Genomic DNA, 21,917 nt, shown 5'->3' on the forward strand with positions numbered 1-21,917 from the left:
TGACAAACATTATATATCTATCAATGTGTTTTAATAGCTCTCTACAGACTTTTCTTATGAATTTGTATAGCTTTTTTTTTTTAACCCATTCATGGTTTTGATGTCCAAAATACATCAATGAGCTTGAAATTTTAGTTTCGTACAATTTGATTCTGCATTTCTTGAAAAAGTGATTATCTTTGCTTGTTGACTCTGTGACAACTTAATAGGTATCCCCTAAATCTTGCTGTAAGATGCAACCAATAGTCATTCTGTATTTTTTTCCTCCATGCCATTCCTGATTTTACTATCCTCTATTATAATCTCTCTTGGTCATACCTTTCTAAGTGGAAGAAGCTGATATTTAAGAATAAAAGATTAAATCTTTTATTCTATGGAAATTACCTTTGACAGTTCTTGTAACTCTTCTCCATTAATTAGTTTTAAACAAGTAACACTGCATGCGTATAACTGGGGACGTTATGCATTAAATAGGTCTTCTGTGCTTTTCCTAAGATTTCCCATTATTTCTTGCTTTTGTTGACTGTTTGAGCACTGAGATAGTATTTTTATGTATAGTTCTGTGAAAACGTTAAGAGAATTTTGATACTAATATAAAGCCCTATTGTGAGATGTCAGTTTTTGCATAAGCTGGTGTATCACTCCTTCAACTATTTCTGAGAGCCAAAAATATTATTTCCACACCAGTCTGTTGTGTTGTTTCTAAGACTACCTAATGTCCTTAGGCTCGATCCTGACCCCCTTTCTTTCCCTTTCTTTCCTATCTTTCAATGTGATAATGGTAAAATTTCAAAGAGCTATATTGTAAGATTGTTATTTTTGTTTTTTTCTGGCTTTTATTTCTCATTCAACTAAGAGAAACCCATCTGTCTCATGTTCTAAAAAGAATATTATTTGTCTCATGTTTAGAACTCCTGTTTCTTTCTAGAACATGAAAGGAAATCAACATCAGTGGCTCTGGGAAATGCAATCCAAAAGGAAGCAGGTGTGGTCTCTTGTTGCTGCAGAACACTGAGCACAACAGCTTCCTGAGCCTTACTAGAAGCACTAAAATTAGCCGATACAATACTGGAAAAGAATTAACATAGAAAAAGTCAGTACTTTGAGGGACCACAAGAAAAGGTAGTCATATTAGACTGCAAATTAGACAGACTTTTCAATGGAAGATGATAAAAACGCTTTTTTTTTTTTTCAGATCAGCAAAGTGCCACATGCTTCAGTCAATAGCAGTCATTTCCTTAGTATGATTTCAGTCCATCTACATTTGGAAAAGCAGCTCTAGACTGCTTAATAAACAAATGGTGTAAGATAATCAGAAATAGCTCAGAGAAGAAAAAAAGAAAAACAAATAAGATTTGTTTTCTTTAGGAAAATTTGATTCAAAAAGACTAAGTAGGAATAATAAAAAAATAAAATACTTTAAAAATAAAGTGAGAAATGGTTCAGCTTGATGAAAATAGTTTTAAGACAGGAAATAAAAGCATGTTATTTTAAAATAATACTCTGTATCTTAGGAAAATTTTCCTGGTGGAAAAAGCACATTTACCTGTGGAAGCAGATGAAACTTGACATCCTGTGCCATTTAAAATCTCTCTAGATTGTCTATTTAGCTTGCAGAATTATAACAGCTGTGAGCTTACTCCTTTGATAACTCTCTAGTGGAGGTCCCTATTTGTCAAGAATCTGCTCTGAAAAATAGATTCATAAGAAGAGTGAATTAAAATGATTATCTAGACTGAGTATCTCTATAAAATGACACATTTAATGCAGCAAGTGCTGTAACACATTAGCATGAACAGCAGTGGTATAAATACCTGGCTACACATCTCCCCTGGTCCACACACATTTACTTTCATATGAAGAGAACACATTTTACAATAAAAAACTAAGTAATATTTGCTACGTTAACCTTTCTCTCTCAGAGAACTGCAAAAGCTGATGAAATGACTGGCTGTATGAAAATTTATGAAATTAACTGAGTATCAGGATGTATTTCACAGGGAACAGTTGCTGTCTTATTACTGATTATTACTAGTAATTACTTAGACATTAGACTGCTCATTTCTATGCTGCCTAGGTATTTAGAGTCCACAGACACAGATGTATTATGAAAGGATAACAGCTCATTTCACAGAACTGAAGACAAATTAAATCTATCAATTTGAAAACCTCAGCAATATTGACTGATTATTGTTACTTCAATATAAGTGCTAAAATAAGTGCTTTCTTCTTTGCTTTCTATGTATCATTTTCCTCAGCAAAAGTGCATGCTAAATATCTAACTTGCTTTATAGCAGCTGTCATAATCATTTGGGTTTCCTGGAGTGTTTAAAATTACAGCCACTGTATCCAGAAAATAAACTCAGGTAGCAGCACAGACTCTGTCTTTAATTCTCTGCAGTTTATAAAGACAAAGATGGCATTAGCAAGCAAAGCCTGTAAGCCGAAGCATCTGCTCAGATACAGAAATAAATACGATTTGTGGGACACTTCTTATCCTATTTGTTATCAATGCTTAATCCAGTCAGAAATAATAACAATACATTTGTGCAACAAGCTCCAGCAATTTCCACAGCAAGGAACTCACCTCTATATAAAACTATCATCTTTATGAATTTCTTCATAAGAAATACGTTCAGTTTCTGGTGAAAACACTATGACAGTTCCTGTAGAAATTGCAGTTACGATGCTCCCTTAAAGCTTTGATTATCAGTGAAGACGCTTGCTTTACATTGATCATAAAAAAATATAATGAATAATATATGAATGCAGCGTATTTAGAATTTCATTGTATCAAAGTAAATGAAAACAGTACATTTCCTTAAAAGCTGGAAGCCTCCCTTCTGCAAACTGTTTTTTTAACTGGTATATGGATCATACAGTTGTCTACAACACAATCCATGATATTTAAAATCTGACAAATTATTTGGTACACATTTGCTGCTATCAGTTTCCAGCTGTGGCAACAGTTTAGACTCTGCATAGGGAAGTCTGTAGTTTAGACAAGAATCATAGAGGCATGAAGCTCACGTAACCTAGGTAGAGTCCTTATTTGCTATGAGGAGACTATCACTTAAATGGATGCTCTTGTCCTGCTCTGCTCCCGCATGCCAAGTAACAGAGGTAGACTGCCTGGAGTCACTCTGTTGTGCACAGTCTGTCTGGGTAAATTCAACTGCCCAGGGAAGTTCCATGTAAGTCTGAATAGGGAAAATATCACAAGACAGAAATACTTAGGTTTTGTAACTTCTCATAAAAGCATGACTCACAGAAAGAAAAAGTGGATGAAAGAGGTTTGGAGTCTTTTTTTTTTTTATATCATCTATGATGGATTTCTCAGGCTGCCACAGTATGTTCAGCAAAACCTCCAAGCAGAAGTTAAGGTGGATTGGGATGGTCTTTCTCCAAGCGCTAGACTCTCTCAATACCTGTACCTAAAGAGCATTTCTACTACGTTTCTATTGCATTTCAGGTATTTTTAGGAGAATGGATATGTTATATTCTGTAGTCTGCTGAAAAAGCCCAGCCACAGCTCCTCACAGATAAAGCAAGGACTTGAAATATTCATCAAATTCACAGCCCCAGTACCTACTTCAAAATGTGTTATGCAGGCTCATTCATTCAAACATGATTCCCAGAAACCTCTGAAGTCTAATAGATTCGAAGTTGTTTAACAACCTGTAGTTATACAAACTAGAGTCTTGTTTTTCTTGGCATTGTACTCAAGAGCAAACTCAAGTTTTGATGTTTCAATTTAACCTCATACCTGACCTCTCCTCTTACTCACCATTGCAATGAATAATGCATATAATCCCTCTAAGTTTCAGCTTGCCCTCTCTTGCAATGTTCCATGACAGCTCCTCTTTAATCTACACTTTCAACAATACAAGCTTAGAGAGATGTAGCTAGGACTAGAAATGACTGGATTCAAGAGACTTATGCAGGAGTCAATTTTCATTGTTGTCCATTTGTTTTCTGTATCAAAAAAAAAAAAAAAAAAAAACTTAGCCTCTGTCTGCTAAACATGGATAAAAAAATAATTAAAATTTATTAGGATTGTGCCACAGAAATGGAACAACCTTCATCTCTGATGAAAGCGCATGATGGCTGAAATCTTCCTACACATAATTTTAATAGTTCTCTTAATTCTCTAAGAATCTTTTAGAGAAATGGTGTTGTGGCTTTTCTTTTTTCTTAACTAATGTGCTTCTTGTTTGAATTTTTTTTCAGAACAGTTCTGCTAGTATACTTCACCTACCTTTGAGCTTTTCAGGGGTTAATTCCTAAAAATTAAGAAGAAGCACAGAGAGCAACAGAATTAATACTCAAACACTGCAAGCTTAATGGTGCCTGAAGCTACAACAAAAGAAATACCAGCCAGCAGCTTTTAAAATACAGAATTACCCAGTACTTCTTACCTCTTACATGTAAGATTTTGTCTGTCTGTGTAGCACTGGACTAAAGCTTTTTTTCTCCATATGTATCACACAGAACACTAGACAAAATACAAACTTCTACTTTCAAGAAGTTAAGTATCTGCCAGACTATGCAGCAAGTTTGTCTTTGAGAAGCTATGAAACCAGAATCACTAACCAATCAGTAAAAGGCCATCTGAATATTGCATTATGTACTGAAGACTTCTTTTAAAAACAGAGAGACACTGCAGGAGGCTGCATCTTTGAAATACTAGGACAAGTTTCAAGTGGAATATTTATTTAAATTAGAAAAATCATTCCACTAGTACTCACTGGTACAATGATGATATGGACTACAGTGATAACTCATATGGTTTTACTAGTCATTTAATAACTCTTCCCTTTTTCCATGCTGACCCTGCTATAACGCTCCTGTTAGATCAGCTGTGAAGTGTCAAAGTGTCTCCAAATAAAAATTGAATAATCTAAGAGAAGTTACTTTATTTCCTTTTTTAAATATACATATACAAGATATTTTATTTCAAAAGCACAAGAACATTATACAAGTTTCAAATTTACATTTTTGCAATTAAAGATACCAGTATGTGCATTATCAAATTTCTTCTGTCAGCTTGGATGGAACGGAAATCAGTGGCATAAGCATCTTGCGATCACTAAATACAGATTATACTCACAGTGAACAAAACTGCATAGTAATTTATGAAATGAAAGATGACCACACTAGTCAGTGAATGGCACGGAGCCCATTTGCTCATTAGTATGTGCAAACATACAGAGAGATGCAACTTTGCCCCTTCCTCTCACTTCTTCAGATACAAAGATATTTCTAGAGCTTTAAACAGGAGCTCACCTGATCAAACCAACTCATGTCCTTATAAATATATTATAGTTCAGACAAATCAAAGTAAGAGTGATCTTACCACATATATATCAGATTTTTGTATCAGTGAAGTGCAAGGTAACTCAAAGTTTTTGATAAATGAAAGGGTAAATATCAGAGGGGAAAAAGTGAATACAGTTTTGGTATCAATGAGACATACATTTGCTAGTTTTAAAATGATTTTCTTGGTAAGAAGTGTTTTGATGACCTTAGAAATCTCCAGTGCATGCAAGTCTTCATCACAATTGCTTTTCTAAATTCACTATGTATACAGAACTGATGTTTGTCTTTAAAGAATTGTATATTCAGGTTTAAAAAAAAAAGTCAAAATAAGGAGAATGGTCTTAACTGCAAGAAAACAAAACCTGGAAAACATACTGAAGCCAACTATTTGTATCACCAGGGAAGGATTACAGAGAAAGTTATTTTTAACAAGTGTTTGAAAACAGAACAAAGTTTGAGTCCATCTGTATTCCATTTTCAGGAGAGTTCTGGTACTGCTCAGTGCACTCACATGTACTCTAAAAGCTTTAAGAAACAAGGAGAACAGCTATATTTATATCTAACTCATTAATTTGTGATTCTACTCTCGTATAGCCAGTAAGAAAAAAAATCACAGAAAGACACATTCTCAGTTATTAATTTGAAAACCTCCCCTTGTGAGCCTTATTAACTTACACAAAAAATCCAAATAGCAAAGGGAGGGGAAATTTAGAGCACTGATAACTTCAAGCTTGGACACAAACGGGATATCCTAGGAAAGCATTTACACCCATCGCCTTACAAATTCCCTCAAGTATATTATAGTTGAAATTCAGAAAACAGAATAACAAACAATTAGAACTGAAATAGATTCACATAGTATTGAGAGAGTTCAATCACAATGTATTAATAACTACCAAAGGGAAAAGGGACAACTTAGCAACCTTCTTTTTCTTTTCTGCTCTAACTAGCACTGAACCACTGAACATGACCCCCAAAACACATTCATTTATGCAAATAGGACTCCAATTGTGACAAGAGTATGAAAGGTGGTAAATTCCCCAAACATGGGCAAACTTATTCCCAATTCTTAAATTTGCTGGTTTAGGGACTTGATTTTAGTCTAGTGATAGTTTTGAAGATTTAGTCTGTTGAAGTCTCTGGCTCCTGTATAACTTGCAGAGATATACTACAACTACCTAACAATATTTTCTTGCTTGTCTCTCAGGGAAAACCTCAGGGGACAAACTAAAAGAAGTAAAACTAATCACAACATAACCAAACAGTGTAGCTCTAACCTCTTAGGATATACAACATTAATAGAGGACAAATTCATTAGATAAAGTGCAGTTCTGGCAATGCGAAAAGCACAGACTTTATTTTTGATGCAACAAGCAAGATGGTAATTCCCCCATGCACTTTCTATGCACACTTCTCCTTTGAAGAGTTTTCTTTAATAAACTCTTCATTAAATCCCAGGATATAGCAGAATGCAGGCTTTTTCTGCACAGCTTCATGTTTGCTGTACCTGTTGCTACAGATTACTACAGACCTGGCACCACTTCCACCCCAACATTATGCCACAGATCTTGACTTATTAAAAAGTTCCAGTAAGCGTGGAAAAAAACGCAGAAAGAAAGTAAAGCAACTTTTTCCTTAACAATATCATTTAAAAGTATACTCTTGAGGCAAGAAAAGAATGTGTGTGCCCTGAAGCACAAGGTTTGGGAAGGCGTCCTCATCAAAACATGTGAAACAATTACAACTTGTCAAAGAAGTGAAAATATTTCTGGACCTGAATGTTCAAATAATAATTATACAAGGTGGCTTTTTGGGGGGGAAAAAAAGAGCAAGACATATGACATGAAATTCTGTTTCAATGTATCAGTACTACATCAAACCTAGAGAATTCATCTGTTGTGTCTGAACTACAGTATCCACTTTAGAGTAGATTATTTACTGCCACTCTTCTTTCCTTTTCCAAAGCACTGCCAAAGGTAAGAGATTTCCCTAAAATCAGGAGACTCAAAGCAGTTGCCAATTGAATCCAAAGAAGATCTGGTTTGTTTCTTGGCTCCTGGCAATCTCCTCTATGATGCAGTGTTGCTGCCACAGCAGATGGAGCTTCCGGTAACGCTCCCGACATAGGTGCAGGGGATTGCCTCTTCTTCATAGAAGGAAAGGGAGAATATATGAATAAGCATATCAGAATATCAACTAACAAACTATTCCATGAATAGTCTAGCATTAATGGTAGTAACAACAGACAGTAAAAATTAAATAATTGTATGAACAGAAACTCCAACAGGTCTACTGGTAAAAAAAAGTTTCACATGCAACGAACAGTGACTGTAATTTCCAAGACAACATTTTAGTAATGGCAGTTGCAAATTTCAGATTAAAAGTATAGAAAGTATTCTTGTGAAAATTAAGAAAATTTAACAGAACCAAGTAGATTTTTCCACTACTAATGACCCATTCCTGACTAGAAACTATCATCAGGATTTTGAAGTTAAACAAGTTCACCAGACAAAGATACGTATTTGTGCTCCACATGTTAGCAGGAAGAACATGGTGCCTAATAGGTATAAGACAGACACCAAAACAGAAATGAAGAAATCAGGAAGGCTAAATATTTACTTACTTCAGTCCTGGATCTGTTTCTCCATATTCATCCAAGTAGGGAGCAGGATATAAGCAACCCCTGGTTTTACCTTCTATGAGGACAACTTTGCACTCCCTGATTCTTAAGGAAAAATAGCTTCATTTAAAATAAATCTTCAACATTGCCAGAAATTTACAGTATTTTTCTATAAGCTACAACTTTTGATAGCTTAGGTAGGATCTAAATCAATAGTAGATTCAATTAGCTAGGATTTTTACAAGTTACTTTGCATCAACTCCTTGTTAAATACCACATGTAATTATTTCCGACTTCATACATGATGTAAGCATGGATTTATTATCCCTGTAGCTTTGCAACAAATTCCCTGTTGCATACAATCCCTAGTAGAGTTATTTTACCTAGTAGTTGAATAGTATGAGTTACAATAGATTAAATAGCATGGATTATCTTTAGCTTAAGTAGAGCTAAACCAGATCTAAACTAGTGTCTCAATACCAACAGCAAGGAGACTTACCTATCACTACAAGTCAATTTTTAAAATTGATTTAAGTTAAACATATATAATCCTTGTTAGCACTTAAGAGTTTAATAAAAGGAGGAAACATCAAGCTTATTATGTAACGTGAGGATAGCCATAACGGGACCTTATTTCCACAGGTCTTTACTGAGTTATGAGGCAGTATCTACATATCTACACTCCCTACTACATTGTAGGGTAATGGGATGAGAATTATAATAGGTACCAGAAGCAATCTTCAGGCAGTAGAAGTCCTGCTCTTGGTAAGGAAAACAGTGAATTAACCTGTACAAAGCTCCTGAAATTATTGGAGCTAGATAGTTTTCCATACCAGAACCAGTTCAGGTAACTGAAGAATATCCCAAAGGCATGCATTCCATTTTGAACACTGCATTGCTCTGGTCTAGATCCACAAAGGATTTATCGACCCTCCAAGGCACAAAACAACTCCAGTCCAAAACAAACATCCCATTACAGCGATTTGCCTGTGCTAGCAATTCCAGATGCTATGGAAAACTTCAGAGTTTACAGCAGGTATGTACCTAAATACACCTACTTTGGGCTTGGGTGCTTAGCTACTTCATGACTCTACTTGAATTTTCTTGTTACAGTCACTTCTGTGGTTATCTTAAGCAGCCATGAGTCACACAAGAAACATACCAAACACTATTCAACTGATTAGCTTGCCAGTCTTAAGAATGTACTTCCCTCCATTTACAGCTGTATGTGTGCACAAGCCTATATTTCAGAAGTAATAGAATGAGAAAAAAGTCAATTTACAGTAACTCTCTCTCTGATTACATTGTGAAGGACAATACTAAGCTCAAGCTACAAAGATATTCTGGTTTTGCCAACTTACAGGCCTCTGGATTGCTATTCCTATTGAGGGTCCTTGAAGTGTGGAGAAAAATAAGTAATAAGTAAGAGTCCCAGATGTTTTGCCTCTGACACCTCAATCAAGAGAAGAGTAGAGTAGGCTTGACAGATAAAGACTGCTGAAAAAATATCAATCCTAGAACTTTGAGCCTGTGTTTACAGTGTAATTTAAACTTACACAGCCTTAAAGAACAGGCACGAATTACAGTTATTTCCTGTGGAAGATAATACCATAATTATGATCTTCTGATTCTAAGTCCCCAGTTTCCATTTAATCTCATTATTAAAAACTTTACAATACATAATCCTCTAAACACACAGAAGCTCCACATAGCTCCTGATATACTTGAAACTAATCCTATGCTGAAGTAGAAATTCAACCATTTTGTGAACTAAGAACAAAGTAACTAGATAAAGATCAGTTCTTTCTTTCACATTAAGTAGTAAAAAGAAAAACATGTATTAAAAATAGACTGGTTTTAATCACAGAAGATAATCTCTAGATACTAAATTCATAGAACTGTTCATTTGAAAATCCCAGTTTAAGGGAATGGTATGTGCAATTCCAATATACTTGGAAAATTCTAGCCCAACTAAACCATGCAGGATAAACTAGACACATCACCTGGAAAACAGGCATACTGGTTTTATACCTGGAACTGTATATTCTTTCTATAAAGTATATGATCTGACTCAGAACCTAGGGAACACACAACAACTCCCAGCAGCGGTATAACTTTTTGGTATGCTGCATTTTACGTCAAAGCAATGTTTTTTCACCTCAGACAAGTCAAGTGCTTTGACACTGTTGTGGTTTTTTAACCTTCAAATATTTCCTTTTATTCGTTAATAAGTTAAATTCTAGCTAGCTACTTACTTGAGAAACATACAGACTCCAGCTCCACATTGAAGAGCATGAGACGTGCAGGCTCCCAACTCCTCCCCATTCACAAGCTCTTGACAGCAAGTATTCTGGGAACACAACATAGCCCCACAGAACAAACATAATACTGGATGTTTTTGTTCATCATCAGAAGACCGTGGGCATCTAGATAAAGCATAACCAGAATGTTAATTCAGGAATTTATCTTCCAAAGAAAAGCTAACAATCAATAATGTTCCTAAAAAAAAGTCACACGTAAGACATATACTATGTCATAACCATGTTTCACATATCTGCTTTCTCTGGCTCTGTTTTTACATTGCTTCAAAGATTTCAGCTGCAAAATACCTCCTACAAGCAGGACATTGGACTAGATGATCTGCTAAGTCCCTCCTCATCTGAATTATCCTGATCCACTCTTCCTGGCATAAAACAGTGTTAACCTGCTGGGCTTCTTGTGTCTAGTGCAACGATACTTTTCAGGTTTATGGGCCAAATCAAACCTACATTGCACTGGTGAAAAATGATCAGCAGATTAAGGTACAATAATTTGATGTGTTACTCTACCAAACACAAGGGACTTCATTTAGCAAGATGTTGTACAGCAGACTTAAAACACTTATTACGGTATGGACCAGTATAACCATAACACTGCCTTAATTTCCACAAAATCATTTCTATATACAGTTTTAACAGCAGTTACATTAACTACACAAACATCAAAATGACAAAACTCCCAGCAAGACAACTAAATACAGCAAATCTTACCTAAACTGAGATGCTTGATTCAGAAGGCAGCTATAGTCTTCAGGAAGCTCTATTAAACTATTTCTTTTCCTAGGGTATCTGTGTAAGTAAAAAAGATTACAAGAAAAATTATCACAGCAAAAGAAAAAACATAATCAACAGCTATAAATCACTATCCTGTTCAGAATTTTGCAGAATGTACCAAAAGCTTGAGTTCCAGAACAGCTCTTCAGTCCTAGAAGCCCAAATGAGTCTTCACATAGGAGCTTCACCATTTGTACATCCCAGCAATTTCAGCAAAGATGACAAAATTAAATTGCATATTTAACACATATATACACAGAAATTTCAAGTTTCAGTTAGCTTTTCTTTTTCATTAAAGAAAGCTATATAACTTAGTTAACAGAATGCTGTACATTGTTGATGAAAATTCACTGTGTGAGGAATAATATAAAGCCACTTAAAGAGAAATGACTTTTGGTAGCACAGCATGAGAAAGAACAGAAGTACTGCTAACTTGCTCACAAACAAGCACTTAATTCTTTGAACAGTTTTAAGTCAAAAACAAAGGAAGAAAAAAACCACTAACCTTATTGCAATGCTTTTCCCCTTCAAACAACTTAGCACCACTGGGTCAGCACACCACCTATTTCAAACAAACATTTGTAGAAAACGGTGTATGATAATAATACAACGTTGGTATCCATAAACTAAACTACGAAGAACAGAGCATAGATAACATGTCCATAGTTTAGCTTAAACTTTGCAAGGAAAACCTGCTGCTCATTGCAGTTTTGCTTCAGGAAAAGAATATTTTAAGTTTGCTTGCAAAAGAAAAAAACTACATGAAAAACACAATGCTTAAAATGATCAGTATTTCCTTGCATATTAAAACTCAGTTGAGTTACAAATGCGAGCAGTCCTTATTGGTGTATTGACATAGAGTTCTCATGAAGTAAACATGGGCTACAGTACATAGCTCCTCTTGGAATATACAGTATAATATCAAATGTTTTCTTAGTAGTCAGTATATTTTATTTAATAACCATTACCCAATGATTATTTTACAATGCATTATTTAGAGATTTTTTTTTTAATGTTCTTGCTTAGAATGACCAAACAAATCTAACAAAAAAAAATAGACGTTGGCAAGTTACAAAACAGAGGAATTGGTAGCTAAAATATATTATTTCTATAAAACATGAGAAAGCAAAGAGAACTGTAAGAGATGGTCAATCTAGCATCTTCATCTAGCACACTTCTCAACAACTGTTTATCTTAGTCTTCTGAAATAAGATTCCTTCAGAAAATATAGGGGAAATCACAGGACGGCTTGAAAACTGTTAGTATTACATAAAATAGGTGGTTTCTCACTCAAAACCTGTTTTTGGCTGGGAACACTGATGCATTTGTTAGCCCTGCCTCTAGCATTCTCTTTCTAACATTCACAAGAACCTGCAAGAGATCTGTGCTCCCTTACAAGATCTGTGATGTTTTTGTGCAGACATGTAGGAACTTAAGACAAACTTATTTAATAATACACTTGCTAACATGCTATTAATTTATAATTAGTTGTACACACTACAAATGCAATTATAGCAAACTTCTATGTAGGAAGCTATTTAAGGCAGCTAATTGAGGGAAGCTAGGCAACAAAGCAGAACAGAGGCAAAAACCCAAAAAGCTAATGTAAGCTAGGGAATTCTGACAAGAATCAAGAATAATAATTAATGTTACCATGTGCTAAAACAGTCACAGTAAATACATGAAGACATTTTCCAAAACAATAAAGCAGGATTATTCTATTATTCTCGGAGATGAAGGCTGGGGGGTGGTGGGTAGTTGTTTATTTTAACTTGGGTTTCTGAATATAGAATTTTAGCAATTATCTCCTTACTGTCAGATTGCAATGTACATACTAAAATTGCACCTTTTAACCATTAAGATAATTTCTATGGTCATCAGTTTATTTTGGAAATCCAATGACAACAAAGTACAAAACCTCATGTGGAAGGCTATAAAATTTCATTTCATAGGTCATGTAATCAGCAGTTTTGCTATTGACAAAAATGGACCAAAAAACAGCAAATGGTACACCAAACACAAAGATTTATGGTAACTTCTCTGTACATGAACCAATTTCACTCATGTCTGCAAACAGTAGTTCTGTAGTCTATGGTAATTTAATGTTTAAATTACTAGAGAAATGTATAATGTTTTATGTTTAAGTACTTTCAAAAATTCAGTATACCTATGCACATCAAACAAACATTTACAACTCTAATATGAACTTGAGCTTGATTATTAAGAAATTTGACCTGATTCCCACAAAGCCATTACACTGCAGAAACATGGCCTGCCCATTCTCAATTAGTACCTTTGAAGCAGTGGATTTACAGTGTCCCAGTATTCCTGGAAGAGCAGAAATAAATTGGTGGGTAGGGAAAGGTAACTACAAAGTGCCTTGAACTGCCCTTCTTCAGAAACTGCAAGAGAAAAAATACATGAGCAATTGTTAAAATGTTTCCACACTGCTGAATACTTCACTCAAACTACAGTTCTTGTGATTCTTCTTCCATTGAATACCCATCTCCCAGCCAGAACATAGCTCCTTAGACAGTATAATTGTCTGATACTCCATTGACTTAATCAGGGCCTGAATATCTGCTTTACATTTGTTAATAAATTGATCGTTATTATATTAAGTCATGAATAAGTCATAATTAAAACAGAATTCCTTGCTTAAACTCCATTTCACTGCGTAATATATATAAGATGTTGGTACAGCAGATTTCCCTATTTATCATATTTTATCTTTTCACTATACTTTGGGCCTGCAATGATATTTAATTTTGCTATGATCAAGTTAATGTTAACACACACAAAGTTGTGCAAGGTTAATAGTTTGCTGAGTGGTTATTTATTGGCTTTTAGCTGCAGAAAACGGAACTGTGGCTTCACCAGAGAGAATGCTTCCTACAGAAGGAAAATTCCAGACTGACAGTAATGACAAGATCATATCCCAAAGCGCAGAGATTTTAACTTGCATATCCTAATCAAACTCAAATTTAGTTCAGTTTATATAAATTAAGACTACATTGTGTCTCAGTTGTTTATAACAGTTTGGGTCATCCTGTCCAAGCAGTTGATGATTCTGTTTTTCCCTGCATTTTGACAAAAAAAAAGTTTTTGTTTTAGTATCTATAATGAATTAGAATTATTTAAGGAAGACGTTAAAGCTCTACAACATGCTTTATTTCTACAAGGCTTTATTTTGCTACATCTGTCTTAATATTTACCAACATTAGCAACTGAACAAGGTTTTCTTTTCTTTTTTAATATACTCGAGGCTATTTCTCAGATAAATGACCCTTACTGTCTTTGTATCCACAAATACTACCTATACATCATTGATAATTCATGTATTTGCACACACTCAGAATTAGCTCTTTTCCATGCAAAAAAAGAGGTTTAGACCACCAAACTTCTCATACCTGTCCCTTCCTATACAAATAAGTATTTCCTTTTCTTTCCAAGTCTTAATGTATTAGCTGTTGTTATCATGAACATTTTAAAACCCCATTACTCCAGGAGAAGAGTAAACAACTTCAGGATATAGATACATTTGCTTTCTCATATTTACCTTGTTGTAGCTCCTCAGGCGGAGACACTCCCAGCAAATAATGAAAAAATAAAGCAGCGCAACGAAGGTAAGGCATGATGCCTTTTTTAACACAATCCCATACAAGCCAGCCTGGAATATCCTGACTAAAGCAACTGTAATACACAAATGAGAAATATCTGCAGTAATTAATTCTGTATTTGGTAACCTGTTTTTCCAAAATGCACAGCAACTATCGTGCATGTGAAAAATTACTCCTATTACTTAAATACCAAATTTTAAATTTAAACTTAAACTTTTAGACATGTGACAGCATTGTCAATCCTATAAAAACATTTTTGCAACTAGCCTTTGGGGGTTGCAATTAGATCATCTTTAGCATTCCTTCCATCCCAAAACATACACAGATTCCACAAAAATAAATCAAAGCAGAATTTGTAGAGGGTGCACCCGCATTTTCTAGCTTATTTTGTCATCTAGATAACAAACCACTCAAGAGCCTGTAGCTATAACCATAGAAGGTCTGGTAGGAAAGGCACTAATGCTCAAGCAAATAAGTAATTTTGTTTAGCTGTACACTATTCACCCTTCCTTTTATAGTGGAATTATTTTCTTCTGCTTGAAAGGAAAATCTGTAACAGAAATCTAAAAAATTCAAAGCCAAAAAAATAACCTCCCCCTACTTTACCTTACACAGTTTGTGATTGCATTACCCTCCAGAATGGATGTAGGTAATTTTTCATCCTTAAGACTAAGAATTTTCTCTGTTGCTTACAAGTTATTGCCTAGGGTGTTTCTAGAAAACACAATACTATAACTGAACTGCTACTTACCCACTAGTGTACTGGCAAACCTCTCTACAGAAAGACTGAGCAGAACATGCCTCTTCACTGTTGTCATGTGATCGAGCTGTAGGGGATTCTGCACAAAGATAAATCACACTGTAAACGCACTTCATTTGTGACACACATCTCATTTTATATAATCTGACATCTTTTTTTTTTCAGTTGTATTACAGAAATGTTTCCACTTTATTTTGCTTAATTCTTTACTATTTGTTGTTTTTAACCTAAGAAGCGTTCTCCTAAAACTGCATGCTATCAAGAATAATATTGATTAGTGCCCCTCTGCTCAGCCTCATGTAAACACTGCTTCCTTCCCATGATCTTCTGAAGTTATTGTCCTATATGGATTAAGTTACAGGAAATTGTTTCATTTTTTGCTTTCTTTTTTTTGTCCTGTCATGTTCAAGAAAAAGGGAAATTGTAGCTAGGACTAACTGTAGGTTACCGACAGTATTTAACAGTAATATGAAATATAGAGAAATGTGAAATTCCTCTTTATTATTATAGAAGATTCCATACTTTGGATGTGGGTATTAAATAGGTTGAAGGGTAAAGGAAAGTATAGTTCCAAAATCCATGCTAGTTCTCAATGTGCAGCTCAGACTGCTGCTCCCGGGGTAGTGCTTTGTTTCTTCTACAAGGAGCAAAGGGTATAGGAAGCTGCCTACACGACTGACTTGATCAAGCACTAACGTGTAAGTATTCTGTTTTCTTCTGCAAAACACACAAATGATATAATAAAATGCTCTGAAAATGATAGAGCTACTTTTTTTAAACAAGAAGTTATTTCTACCTAGGACTAAATGTCATCTATTCTGAGAAAGTTCATATTTGGAAGACACCAGTAGTTGCTATCAATATGTTTATCTATTATTTTTAAGAAATTTTGTAAAATGCTAAAATAATACAACCCAAATACACCCCTACCTTTTGCTGAAGAGATAACGATTTGTGTTATATGTGCTAGCGTAGTCAGATGGAAGAGGTAGAGGTGGTTATAGGCTGAACTAATTGATGAAGGTTGCAAGTCTACAGCATCCTCCCAGTATAAAGATGGAAATGATAACACAACTCCCACCTACAGTGAAAGGGAAGAAGTAAATATTGAAGTAACAAAAATTTGGTAATAATTACACGGGTAATATGAATTATTATAACTTACATTCCCACTATATGGTTACATTTCATTTGTAAATGAAATAGTAAAATTACACAGAAATCTAAACTCTAAAAAAGTGTATTAATATGAAGAATAACATAAACCTACTTACCAAAACGTGGAACATATCTACTTCTAAGAGGGATGGAGTGTCTTCCATTTTAAAGTTTGGTAGAAGAACTACAAAATAAATATATTAATTACATATTTGTTATGCGCTTTCCTCTTTCAGACCAAACCGCAATATCAGAATCTGGTGTCAGAGCCTGAATCACTTGTGTTTTCATCAAAAAGAGGCTAAGCCTCTGCAATGATGAGAGTATCTAGCTATTTCACTGCTTATCACTTACTTGACTGCATCTATTTAGCAACTTCCATGAGCCCAAGCAGCTCAAGATTTTCATGACAATCTCTTCAAAATTCTGAGATAAAAATCTCTCATTTATTTCTTCGTCTCACCCTTAACACCATGTTAAAGCAATTGAGCAGAATCCCAAAACCTGTACCACACCTAAGCATCCTGTCCAATACAAGGCACGTTAGATAATGGGATTCACAAAGGCCACCACATTAAACAGATTAGCAAGAAACATGGAGGATAGGTATGCGTCTCAACCCAGTTCTACCTGAAATCCAGATATCTTAAACTTTTTTGTCAACTTCAGCAACACAGAGCTGGGTCAGAGCTATCATTTACTTTAATTCAAGCAAAACTCGGTGATGCAAGGGAACACAAGTGAAATTGAAATTAGCATTGTTGTCAGTAGTCTGTCCTTTCCTTCTATGGTGTATTAATAGCATGCACTACCTTTTAACAGAAACTTCTGTGATACAAAAGATAGGAAACACAATGAATACAATACCTCCTAGAAGACGAATCAGATGTTTCTGAATCAGGACTTGTGGTGACGTTGTTCTCTGAGCAGCTGCAAACTGCACTAATGCTTTAAGGCCACTGTGCTAGAGCACAAGAAAAAACAGTTGGACAGGAAGAGATAATAATGAAACAAATCAGTAAGAACATACCCCTACAAATAGAAAACATCTTGATAAGTGAATTAAATATGAAGTAGAAGCATGTTGTCTAGTATGTTTTTTATGTTATCAATCTAAACTAAATCTGTAGTATTTTCAGATAGCTCTCAACAGAGAATGATCTTGATGTCAGCAGTTTCAACAACATATGTGTAAATGTATTGCATATCTACTTGCTCATACCTGTCTATTTTGTAGAGATCCAAATAAAGGCTTGCCCTCTGTTTCCAAGAGGTTTTCTTAAAATTAAAACACAGAAAAAAAGTAAGTTGCTTTGTTCTACAGGAATTAATATAAAATTTCTGTTTGTCTCACACATGTTAACTTAATGCAAGATACTTTTTCTTCTTAGTATACATCTTTCTTTTTAAAGCTTAGCATAATTCTGATAAGTAACTCCCTTAGATTTTTCTTGAAAAAATCCAGCTTAAATTGGCTTGCCACATAAATGACTGTGGTAGTTTTCAGGTCTTCCTAACTATGGATTTAAAGGAATGGTAATTCATTTGAATAAGACATTATTTTCTTTTCCACCACATGTATAGTTAGCAACTTCAGAATATTAAAGACCACATTTCTTCTACAAATTGTATGAGAATTCTTTAAGAATAAAGACAAAAGAAAATAATGAACCCTACTGTGTAGTTGATTCAAGGATAATTCAAAATATTAAAGTGTTAAGAAGGTGTTGGGTTTTTTTTGAAGAAAACCAAAAAGAGGAAGCGCTGTTTCATAGTTGTTAGATATTTCACTGCGCAGAAAATGCATGCACATCTAAGATCTTTGTCAGCCTTGAGATATTCAAATGTACTTAATGATGCAGTTAGTAACACGGAACACGATCGCTCCCAGTTCTCACAGGTTAAACTCACAAATGTTGGCACTACATACATTAATCAGATATTTTATGAACTACCATCTAACAAAAACATCCTATTACTTACACTGGATTAAAGTGTATCATGTTATTATCCATGTAATTACATACAATAAATATCATTAATCTATTACATGTTGTTCTTCTTTATATAGAACTATCATTATTATTTATACTATCAGATTGTATACAATTTTACAACTCAAACAATCTTAAGAGCTTTGAGTCACAAAAAGAAGCAAACTCAAATTACACTTTACCTATACACTGGATGGTAAAAGCACATGTGCTCCAGGTCATCATAGGGATTCGATGATCAGCTTCATTTGGAGCAACTTTTAGTCCAACTCTGTAAATGGTGGTTGCAAACAGAATAAGCATCTCCTTGATACTGCTTGAGTATTTGGCTCTGCAAAAGTAAGCCAAGATCATTTCAGTCTGAATTTGTTAATAATGCTTGTTACTTATAAGTTAATCACTAACAAAATCAAGGTTATTCATGAAAGAATTATTGAATACGAAGACCACTTGTCTGTATAGAGGAAACAAAATCACTAGCATCCACTAGTAAACAAATACCTGGATATAACAGCATCTGAAAACAAGCGAAAGCTACCCCTGAAACAGACATACAGCAGAAAGATTAAAGAAGACAGAGTTTAACTAACATGCCTAGAAGCACAGAGAATTGTGAAAATCACTGAAATTGTGGGTTAGAAGATTCTAGAGTCATAGTTCTGTACTAAGAGAATAAGAACTGCCAGACTGGGTTTGAAAAAGAGGTCCATCTAGCTGTATATAGATCTGATGTTCAGTGAATACTGAAGGAAAATTACACGTAAAGCCACATTCAGACCAAGAAAGTCAATGTTTTCCTTCAATACATATCCTGAAACATAGTTAGGCTATTTTAGGGAGAATTAATACAGTGTAGAAAGAATTTCTGGTAATACTTACGAAGACTGAACTCCAAAACTAAGGATAGAATTGAATTCTAAAGCAGAGTTTCCCAATCCCTTGTTGACGAAAGCCAGAGCATTTTGTTTTTCTCCTTCCACAAGAAGAAATTAGATCCACATTAGAATTCAAAGAAATCGTTAACAGTTTTTATAGTAGTCTAACAGAAGTGAGGTTTGTATTTTTAACTGTTTTGAAAATAATTAACAGACTTCATAAGCAAGACTGTCTTCTAATCATCCCTAACATTTTTTTCTACTCCCAAACACATGGAGATTAGAAGTAGTGCTTTGCTACTACTTTTTCCTCTCCTTGGTGAGGAAAATACAGCAGCAGCCACAAGAACAGAACATTCCTGCACCATAGGAGTACAAGGAAAGCACCAATTCTTTGGAACTTCAGTTTCCTAAACAATCATAAATATTTTTATTTTGGCCCTCTTAATTTATTTTTCTCCTTTTCACTACAAATTAGTCAGGCAAAAAAAATAATTAACTTTGAGTGTTAATTGCCAATCGTCCTCTCCAAATATATGTAACTTTCTTCTACAGGGAAGACAGAAGGAAATGAATAGAAATCAGGAAACTGGTGAGTTTTCTGGAGAGCATTTTGAAATCAAAGTATCAGCTCAGAAAGGGCTGTGCCTTGAACACCAACTTTATTTTATACTGTATTGATTGATAGTAAAATGTACCCTTTATTTGAAGTTTTCTGTTGACATTACTTTAAACATGCACTGGAATATCAGATACCCCACAGAAAAGCTTCAAAAGGAAGATAACAAACAAACCTTTTGCATTTTTCACACTGTAGCCTGATATCCTGACGAGGATAATTTCCAGCCACCTAGCTAGGGACAGAATTTGAGCTACTGCCTCTGCATCCTCACTGAGAAAAAGAAATGCAAATAAGTTGTTACTTCAACACTCAAAGGATCTTTATAAATAATCTTTAAAAGCAAAATACACATAGATCAAAACACATTAACTCCATGTTTGCATAGATTTGCACGCGTTGTAAATTTTGAGCAAATGCTACAAAAAACAAGCATTAGCTATACTGTACTAGTAGCTGTATTTTCTCTTTTGGTGTACACTCCAGAAGTACTTAGTCCAGAAATGCTTTAGAAAAGGATTTTGAGAGGAAGCATATTTGGGTGAGTAGTCAATGAGATAAGCAGTCCTTTATACAAATTAGGAAGGTTAGCCTGAGCTTTCCTTCCTAAAATTTGAAAAGCCAACCCAACCCAAGGTCACACTTGTATATATATTTTTATATATATACACACACACACACACATACACAAATATATAGAGATATAGAAATTTAAATGCTGTGCAATCTGGAAATTCACCTGTTTATTTTTTGAGCCTGCAACGGAACAATAGGAATCACAGTATTGCACAGAGATTTGCAAAGTGGACAAAGATACTCTCCATTCTCCAAGTCAAATATCTGTTCAACATGCAGACGTTGTCGAAAGTTCAGCTGCATGGCTTCAAAGTACCTATGACATTGAAAAGGGGATTACTAGAAAATGGAATGGCTCAAACATGACGTGAAAACAAATGCTCAAGTAATGAAAAATGTTACTACCTACAAGTACTTATCCATGCCAACAAATGAGTCTTTTCCTTTTATAACTATTTCATATGCTTATACTGGAAAGTAAAATAAAGCCTTTGGTCACGTATTTGAACTCATTCAAAAAAAGCGTGGTATACCAACTTAGTCAAAATGATGGTAACTTTTTCTTGCTGTTAAGATCCTTTAAAATGCATTTTATTAAAATTTTTACACACAGCAGTCTTTAAGTTTTCTACTATTCTGTCACATCTTCAAAGCAATGAAACACAGACAGTATCTAATATCTTTCATAAGAAACTCATTAGAAAACAATTGAAATAGCATTTGTACACATTCCAATTTTAGGAAAACCTACTGGTAACATTTCATGAATGAATAATCAACTATTTGTGGCAATGACCAAGTCTCATGACTAGACAACAAAACTGCAGACTTCCTTTAGAAAAGACGGTAATTTGCACTACAGTATCACACGACCTACTTTAAACTCAAAAGGAAACTGAGAAGTAACTATGATCTTTTTACAGGTTTTGTTATATAATTTTGCTCCCTCAGTGAATGAAGTAATCCTTCCGATTTCATTAATGTCTCAGTGGTATTGACGTTATTAGGAACAAAACCCAACATTCAAATCTGCTTGCCTGAATATAAGCAATTAAATTTAGTACTAACACCCGGACTGGACATGTAGGATCTGTAAGACAGATACGAAATTACTGAACTTTCACACTAAGGTAATTACTAGTTATTATTTTGCTTTTGAGTATTACATCTTAAGATTTAAAATAGCATCTTATTTATCTAATAAGAGAAAATTTGTTTACAGGGGTGATCAACAGAAGTCATAATAATTACAGAGTATTTATGAAAGTATTCATTACATACATA

The 21,917-nt window shown here is 34.5% G+C and overlaps 1 protein-coding gene across 2 annotated transcripts in view; it reads right to left on the minus strand.

Annotated features, from left to right (window-relative positions):
- Positions 1-4,901: 4,901 nt before the first annotated feature.
- UBR1 (ubiquitin protein ligase E3 component n-recognin 1) overlaps positions 4,902-21,917 on the minus strand; it is a 61,715-nt gene continuing 44,699 nt past the window's right edge. For both annotated transcript variants that reach the window (XM_027457769.3, XM_027457768.3), the window contains exons 32-47: positions 20,797-20,949; positions 20,233-20,330; positions 19,443-19,536; positions 18,746-18,894; positions 17,792-17,847; positions 17,437-17,533; positions 16,686-16,753; positions 16,342-16,492; positions 15,403-15,490; positions 14,591-14,724; positions 13,325-13,433; positions 11,537-11,593; positions 10,969-11,046; positions 10,195-10,365; positions 7,943-8,044; positions 4,902-7,465 (exon numbers count right to left, since the gene is read on the minus strand). In XM_027457769.3, coding sequence (XP_027313570.3) covers positions 7,324-7,465; positions 7,943-8,044; positions 10,195-10,365; positions 10,969-11,046; positions 11,537-11,593; positions 13,325-13,433; positions 14,591-14,724; positions 15,403-15,490; positions 16,342-16,492; positions 16,686-16,753; positions 17,437-17,533; positions 17,792-17,847; positions 18,746-18,894; positions 19,443-19,536; positions 20,233-20,330; positions 20,797-20,949 — 1,747 coding nt within the window. In that variant the 3' untranslated portion in view covers positions 4,902-7,323. The remainder of the gene's footprint in view (positions 7,466-7,942; positions 8,045-10,194; positions 10,366-10,968; positions 11,047-11,536; positions 11,594-13,324; positions 13,434-14,590; positions 14,725-15,402; positions 15,491-16,341; positions 16,493-16,685; positions 16,754-17,436; positions 17,534-17,791; positions 17,848-18,745; positions 18,895-19,442; positions 19,537-20,232; positions 20,331-20,796; positions 20,950-21,917) is intronic.

Source organism: Anas platyrhynchos, chromosome 5, assembly GCF_047663525.1.
Source record: "Anas platyrhynchos isolate ZD024472 breed Pekin duck chromosome 5, IASCAAS_PekinDuck_T2T, whole genome shotgun sequence".
In the NCBI taxonomy this organism is placed as follows: Eukaryota; Metazoa; Chordata; class Aves; order Anseriformes; family Anatidae; genus Anas; species Anas platyrhynchos.